The 8634-nt window shown below is 44.1% G+C and overlaps 1 protein-coding gene across 1 annotated transcript in view; it reads left to right on the top strand.

Annotated features, from left to right (window-relative positions):
- Positions 1-355: 355 nt before the first annotated feature.
- The window catches only part of gpsm1b (G protein signaling modulator 1b), a 44647-nt gene continuing 36368 nt past the window's right edge, over positions 356-8634 (top strand). The window contains exon 1 of the mRNA XM_079524568.1: positions 356-612. Coding sequence (XP_079380694.1) covers positions 548-612 — 65 coding nt within the window. The 5' untranslated portion in view covers positions 356-547. The remainder of the gene's footprint in view (positions 613-8634) is intronic.

Raw genomic sequence — 8634 nt, 5'->3', positions numbered from 1 at the left:
TGGTACATTTGTAGGTCGCGGTTTCCATGCGGACAGAGAACAGGGCTGCACAAGGCAATCGAGTCTAGATCGGCACAGACTCGCTCTTGAGGGCTTTATAAGCCACTTCCACTCAAGGCTGCTTGGTTTCGGACGACACTTAATATGGCGCAGCCTCGCGTGAACGCGCATATCGAGGGCAAGTGTGTAGAGCGAGTGGCGAGGAGCTGGTTTCAGAAAGGGGGTATGGGTTTCACCAGCTAAAATCTCGCTCATGCTCACTCACACTCTTTTACTCCCCAGCAGCCTCTGATGTCACTTCGGGGGAGGGGCTGTCTTTTATATGGTTTGTGTTTGCACAATACCTCACTTCCTCAGCAGCTGCCATTACTGTGTGTGTGTGTAGAGAGAGGAGAGCGAGAGGGAGGGAGGCAGCTAGCTCTATGGCTGAGCGGCATACAAAAGAAAAGACGTGGTGAATAGTTAGCGGAGGAGATATTTGAAGGGAGGGTCGAGCCGGAAGGAAGAGGCAGGTAGGCTACTTGCAGTAGCAGCAGCAGCTCCTTCCATGGCTCAGTCCGTTGCTAACGGTACTATGGACCAGGATCTAGCAAGCAAGAGGCTCCACTCAAGGTAGGACCCTATTATGGGGGAGTCGGGGAGACGCACAGATTTAAGCTTTGTTGCCTGATCTTGAGTTGACTGTTGTTACCTACCGGTGGAGGGAGGGGGTCTACTCTGGGTCAAGGAGAGAAGAAAGAGACGGGTGGGGAGGGGAGGTACAGTAAGTGTCTGCCGGGCTCAATGCATGACTGACTGACTGAGGAGGAGCAAGACAGCCAGCCAAGGAAACCAGCTCTCCTCCCCGTACTGTACCAGAGGTAGAGCCCCAAGAAAGAAAGACCCAGGCAGGCACAGCTTCCTTCCTTCCCCAAACTAAAGCCTCAGTTCTAAGCCCTCATTCCTGGGCTTGCTGCTTGGCTCCCTGAGACCCCAGCCTGGGTGAACTGAACTGACTGCTGGTCTGGTCTACTCTGGTCTGTCTGTGGCTGGAATGTGCAGACTGGAGGGAGCCACGTAAGACGTGGACATGGTGATGGGTGGGTGGGATGTGTCTCTGGCCCAGCTGGGGACGGGAATACGAGAGACGCAAGGCTCCTAGTGGTTCTCGAAGTGGGGTCTGGGGACCCCCAGGGGTCCTTGAGGGAGTTCCAGGGGGTCCCCAGCTATGATGGATAGTTTAGGAACCAAATGGATCTGTAACACAGAGTGTACAAATAGAACCAAATTGACCCGTTAGGGTCTCTCAGAGTTAAATTAACATTGATTTTACAATAACAATTGGGGTTCCAGAGATAAAAAATGCCATTAAATGGGGGTCCGTAGCCTAATGCATGTCAAACTGGGGGGTCCTTGAAATTACAATGGTTGACAATCACTGCTATAGCCGTAAAAATAATTTTCTCTTATGGGGGTCCCTGGCATACCTTTTTCAAATGGGGGGCCCGCGGGCTAATAAAGTGTCAATTTGGGGGTCCTTGACATGAAAAAGTTTGAGAACCAAAACGCATCATATAATATCGGGTGAAATGTCACACGCCACATGTAATGCAGTGCAGAAGAACACACGTGTGAGGAAAATAGATATATATATATATATACAGACCTACACATACACCTCCTGACTGCTGTGGTTTCTGATCTGACAGACGTGTATATAATAGGCAGTGACACAAATGAGTTATTAACTTACTGTAATATTATATTACCATGTGTAATAAATGTAACAGGAAATCAAAGGTCATAACATTCTTGCATTTATGAAACTCATCCCATTTAGTACTGCTGCCTAAGTTGTACATCATGCAACTGTACATTATATGTACTTTTTTGGGGCTGGCAAAAATTAAGCACAATGCTCTTAAAACCCATTTAGGCTTGACGTCGAAATTAAAAAAAAAAGTCTTCTGAAAGAATATATATTCAAAGATGTGTGCCTCATTTTCACGATATTTAAAAAAATAGCAGATCTACAAGCGCGCTATGAGCTTGTAGATCTGCTATTTTTCAATAGCTAAAGTATAACATAATGCTTAGTTAAAACACCAAAAGGGGTTCCCGTCCAGAATGGGTTAACTCATTTATGTGAAGAGGAATGTAATTCTAATCATTATTTTATAACACTGCTTTAAGTTGATGAGTCATATCTGTTTTGTGTGATGGAACTTTGTTGTCCCTTTCACCCCGCACTACATAAATGTCACATGACAGTCAGTGACACAGTGTGTGTGTGTGTTACTGTTAAAATGTGACACATTCGTTCAGCCAGCACTTTGATGTGACCTGACGTGTACAGTACTCCGCAATACCAAATCCTATCCAGAAGACTTTTGGACAAACATTAATATCAACGTCAAACACTCTCGATGTCTTGCCATTGTTGTTGCTTGCTACCCTCACGCCACTTGAGGGACAGGCTGTGTACACAGAGGGGGCTGCCGAGAATGTTAATGGCTGCTGAGTTGTGAATTGACATTCACAAGCCCTGTGAGGTCACCATGCCCCTGGGACAAACATGACGTGACGTGAGCCGTGCGCACACTTACTGTATTTTGCTTTGTTTCCATCATATGGCAATAGAGGCCTGCCTACTGTATAGCATGCCCTCTATACTCTCCAGTCTCCAGCCTACGCAGTGTCAATCCATACCCTTCTTAGTGCAATGGCTGTGTTCTTTGTCTTTCCAAGGATGGACAGTATTCACCATGTAGAGCCTATTTAATGTCCTGAACCTTCCAAGTCCCTTTCCTGCCTCAAAGCAGACCAGAGGTAGAAAACTGTCGTTCCCTGATGTCATCGCTAGGGACACATGCATCAGTAAGCAGGAACTGGGGGGTGGCAATGAAGGACCGGGAAGTCTGGCGTGGCATTGTGAAATCCATGATCTCGACTGCGGTCGGAAAATGATGATGATGAACTTACTATGATGACATAGTTTAGTACCAAAACCCTAGAGAAATGGTGCAATAATTTGGCAAATGGTGCATTTATGTGGCACCTTTTATCCAAGGCACTTTACAGAGATTGTGCATTACATTCACACAACACATTCATACACCGATGGCGGAGGAAACCATGCAAGACTGCTCATTGGGACCAATTAGGGGTTCAATGTCTTGCTCAAGGACACTTCAACACTAACTCTCTGGGGGAGCCCGCGATCGAACAGGGAACCGTTAAGGCTCCCAAGCGGCCGCTCTACCTCCTGATCCACTGTCGCCCCCTCCCACTGTTGTTAAAGTCTAATATTATTTAGTTATTACCGCGTTTATTACAAATCAAAAGAGCACATTTTGATTCAGTGAACTTCTGGGTTTAGGACAAAACGCTAAATCACCATTGTGTGTTGTCTTCAAATCTCACAACTCATTTTGTGAGGCAGGGGAAAATATAATTGTGTAATGACCCAATTCTGGGTGGTGTTGACATTCACCTAAAATGTCTATTACTTGGTAACGTTCCACTTTTTACACTGTTTATTTAGCATTGGCTAATATCTTTTGAAAATGTTGAAACAAGGCTTTTAAGTGGTTAAGTGAGGCATTCAGGGGGTAGATGGCGAGCTGTGGCCAGTGGCTCAGGAGGTAGTGTGGCCACCTTGGAATCAGGAGGTTCCAGGTTCGATTCCTGGCTCCTCCTGGCTTTGTGTCGAAAATGTGAACCCCATTATAACTGCTCCTGAGCGAGCGTGCGTGCGTGCGTGCGTGCGTGCGTGCGTGTGTGCGTGCGTGCGTGTGCGTGTGTGAGAGACTGAGTGTGTGTGTGTGTGTGTGTGTCACTGTATGTATATAATACATCGTAAAGCGCTTTGTCAAAAGCCACTACTGTATATAAATGCACCATTTTATCTTTTCTTTACCATAGAGCAGACTGGACAGGCAGATATGAGAATGAAAAAATGCAATATAACAGAAAGAGAGAATAGAGCAAAGGTTCTGCCTGGATTGAGATAGACATACAACACGGCAAAACACATTCCTAGAGAGTTTCTCTTTGGTTTCCCTGACAACTAGCCTTGGCACTCTGTAATTATGGGCTGGATTAGTACTCTGAGGACATAGTTCCTGGGCTAAACCAGGACTCTGCCAAAGGGGAACAGCAGTACAGAATCCCTAATGAAAGAAGAGCTCCAACAGAGAGCTGTACATGAGCTGGATATACTGTAGGGTGATATCACCACTTGAGCCCTATTTTACACTTCCTCGTGTCACACGAAAATAGCCGATCTACAACGCTTACAACGAGTTGCGTCGCGACACATCGTGAGCTTGTTGATCGGCTATTTCAGCGATTCCTGAAAATGTTGGAAAATGTTTAAATTTCCGTCTAATGACGAAAATCGAAAATAGGGACGCCAGGGTGAGAACGTGTAGTCCACTCCTGACAATGGAAATGACCAAAACAACAGAATTATAGAATATATACTGCAGGCGGTAGCCTATTTTGGAGAATTGTTTTTACAAGAGAGCTCTGATAAATCAATGAACATTCAGTTGTGATTCTGACGTTAAGGCCTTAGGTAAGGCTTGCGGGTACAATACATGCGGTACAATACATGCGGATACAATACATTCATTACAAGTCAGAATTGAGATTATTTTCTATCCTCTCTGGTACAAGGGCACTCTCTCTCCCAAGTATGTAAATCAACTACAATGATGCTGCTGTTCACCTGTCCCAATCTCCCTTATCAAGGACAACTGAAACGAAATACCTTGATGAAGGTACCACTTGATGAGGGTTATTCCTAGAGGTTGCAACACTCTCAGCCATAATCAGTATGGCCAGGATTGACGTTGCCTGAAGTAACATATTCATTTCTGACGCTTGACATCAGTGCTAATTCTGTGGCGATTAGTTAAGGCTGATATTACAGTCTCATGCTCGCATTTTATATGACCTTTAATATCATGCACTGAGAAGATAATAAGGGCACTGACGCATTTGGGTGCTGGTGGAAATGGACGTGCGTGCGGCCGCTTGTGGCACGCCTTCTGACTGAGCCTAAAGGAAGAAAAGAAAAGCAGCTATGTAACAATATCATTTGTTTACTAGCTCTGCTCACAACAAAGCTTAGAAATGTGTATCATATTATGCTGTTAGAGCTTATCAAACCACGGTGGAAAAAAGTGTGAAGGCTTTAAAAGGATTGTTGTTGTCAACATCACCTCACACTGTCCCAGTGGTGTGGAGTGGGACCACAAACAGCTATGGTTTGGTTAAAAACATTCCTTTGTTGGGCCCTTTCACTTTCCACACTGAATTCATGTTTTTCTTTCTTTTTCTTTTCTTGTATTTTCATGATGCCATAAACAAGGCATTTAGTCTTACACCAGTAAATAGTTATACACAAGAGCACACACTTTATTAAATTGTCAGTAAAGTCAGTTACTGTGGCCGGTATGCTACTTGATCTCAAGTATGTTGTCCAACTCAAGTACTAGTTATTTACCGGTATTACAAAACAACAATGACTAATCTTCCTCATCTGACGGGCAGCTGTGTGTGTTCACAGTCCACACTAAGCTGTTTTCATTGAAAGGGCATACATTATGGCTCATGGTGAAGTTCAGCTTACTGTCAGACCTCACTGAAAACTTCACTGTGACTTTGGTTCCTGAAACCTGTCCAATAGGGGTGTGCTTCCCCTGTTCTGCCATGGTGACTGTATTGGAAGACTGTCTCCTTTAGACCACAGGCAGCCTATTATGGGATGAATGTCTCCCAAACAGACCAATTAGAGTGGTAAGCAGAGGAGAGAATGGCAGGCTGTACCACATAGACTCTGAGGCATTCTTAGGTCAGCCACAACGATGGCAAGAATAAAAGTAAACTAAATAAATAAATAAAAACATCTTGCTGCCGAGACTAATTCCTTTGTACCTTGTTTCGTCCCGCTTCAATTCCATATTGCTTTGTTTTTTGTTGTGTTATTTAGGTTTGTTTGTTATTTAGGTTTGTTTCTAATGTTTCTGTTAAAGGTATATTCAGTGATTTGACTTAATCTAAATATCACTTATTTTTTCTTTTTTTCTGGATAATCCTCCCTACTATAGTGTGCTGACCATATAAGGAGTTTCTCCCTGTCCTCAGTGAGCCCCTGGGGTCAAAAACCCCTAGTTTCAGTTTTGGTGGCGGGTGGCAAAGCCTTCATCCAATCAGGATGAGAGGGGCCTTCCTCCAATCATGATCGAGCCTTGATGCACATACTGTTGGCCTGTTGCACTTCCCCCCACTGTAGAGCGTGCATGTGCACATTTTGTTACCGGGGCGGACTGGGTGGTTTTCCAAATCACTCAAATCACTGAATGCTCCTTTAACTATAGTTTAACTAATTTTCTCTTTCATGCTTAATATTCAGAACTTATGTTCCTTATTTTCGTCTTTAATTGAACTGTTCCCAAAGTTGAAAATATATGGGATATAGAATTGCATACTCATATTTATTCATAAATGAAATTGATTGATAGACTTCAATACAAATGGACTCCGCTGTTTGAATTGTACAGCTTCATATTAAAAATCTTCAAGTATGGTCTCCAGGCTTCCCTTAGACTACCGGTACATTTATTTTAAATTTCTTGCAGCTCAGTGGTAGTGTTTAATGACACACATTGTGATTGTTTGTCCGGATTGCGGAAGACTTCTAATTTCTGACGCTACCAGAAGCTGCAGAAGGGAGTTCCAAAACCGCGCCTCTAGCCTATGGCAGGCCAGTCTGGTGCATCTCAGAAGCAGGACAGGTATCATGAGAGAAGGAGGCACTGGAGCAGCTCAGACAATTTAGGCCCTTCATTTATTAACAGGCTGCAAGTGAAAAGCGACAACGTTTCGATGTTTCAGTTACATCTTCGTCAGGTCATGCTACCAGAAGCTGCTCTGTTACAGCCTTCGTCACAACGCTGTGAATCGAGATCATAGATGTCACACACAACTAAAGATGCTTTATCATGCTTATGACGACCACTTTTGCCACACTTACTGTGTGCTGCACTGTGGAAAGTGTGTCTGGGACCGCGGGCGGTCCCTAATGCTTAACCCATTTTGACCTGAGATCAGATTCTAAAAATGTCTTCTACATCCTGACAGTTTTCTGAAAAAGCTATGTTTCTATGTCAGTCGTCCTTCGATTTTTCAAAAATAGCAGACCTACAAGCTCGTAGCGCTCCACTCGGTGGCGCGCTATGAGCTTGTAGATCTGCTATTTTTCAATAGCTAAAGCATAACATAATGCTAACACCAAAAGGGGTTCCCGCCCCAAAATGGGTTAAATGATGCTCCGTTGTCAAAAATGTAAATTAAAATCTCCTATTGTCTCTGTGCGATTCCATCAAGTATAACTCAGGCTTAAAACCAGTAAGACGCCTGAGGGCGAGAAGCGACCTCGTCCGGCGAGGCCATATATGGAGCTTGTCTTGACTAGTGTACAGGGTTTGATGAGGTCAGATCAACATATGGAATGTCAGAACAGGTCAGCTCCATATATGGAGATCTAAGGGTGGCAGCGGGGGCAGTGTCTTGAGTGTACAGGGTTTGATGAGGGACCAGGTAGGGCCGGGACTTAATTTTCGGGCCTGTTGAGAACTCTAGTTTTCGTCGGCTGCCGGGCGCGGCTGCACAAATAACTTTGGGGCGGCCCGTCTAGAGTTTGAATGGACTGGTATCAGTCAAAAGGGAGACATCGAGGAAGGATGGATGGGGAAGGATCAACATATGGAATATGGAATATCCATATATATTGATGACACCAGGGATCTCCATATATGGGCTTAATTGTGACAGCAGGTCGCATTTACTATGAACCCTGATTTACTTTCATCCCATATGATGTCATAGTGATGTCACGAGACCTGGGCACAATATATGGGGACTTTCCCCATGTATGGAGATTTTGAGTGACTGACGGACAAAAAACGCACGATTCCATAGTTAACTTCGACCTTCGGTCGCAATGATATTGTACAGTGTCTTTTTGACTTATCATCTTATTAGTCGATCCAAAATCAGCTTTGGGATTCGTTGCAGCGCTCTACTGTTTCTGGCCTCTCCTCCTTGCCCGTAAAGTTGATGATCTTGAAATGGTGGACATTACAACCTTGACTTGATTCTTGGCAGTATAGTACCATCACCAGGAATGTTCTGCAGGATTTTTAGCTGAGCTGTCATATGCAAACTAAGAGAGGTTTCCTGTCTGATGTGTACTTACGGTACATTTCAGGATGTTGGAAGGCGATAGTAGTGACATGACATTGTCGTATAACTACATGGTGATAAGTTGTATGGTCTGGGAAAGGTATTAATCACGTGTGGACGTAGCTCATAATAACATGTCTACAGTGGACTTTTATGAAACAAACACTTTGAGGATAGAAAAGGAATAATTCAAGCTTTCCGTACAGCTGCAATGTTGGTGAGTTTGACGTTGTGTAATACAATCAGATAGGACTTTTCTGTTTGGATGAATGGGCTGCCAATGGGAAGTTTCACCTAGGTAGCACCTTGCCATTAACTTATATGGTAAGATGGCCACGGTCTGCATATGGAGAATAGGATCTTTTGTTATAACCCAAGAAGCTAATGGCGTTAATGGTTCCC

This window comes from Electrona antarctica, assembly GCF_951216825.1.
Source record: "Electrona antarctica genome assembly, chromosome: 16".
Taxonomy (NCBI): Eukaryota; Metazoa; Chordata; class Actinopteri; order Myctophiformes; family Myctophidae; genus Electrona; species Electrona antarctica.
This window is presented reverse-complemented; position numbering and strand designations above follow the sequence as displayed.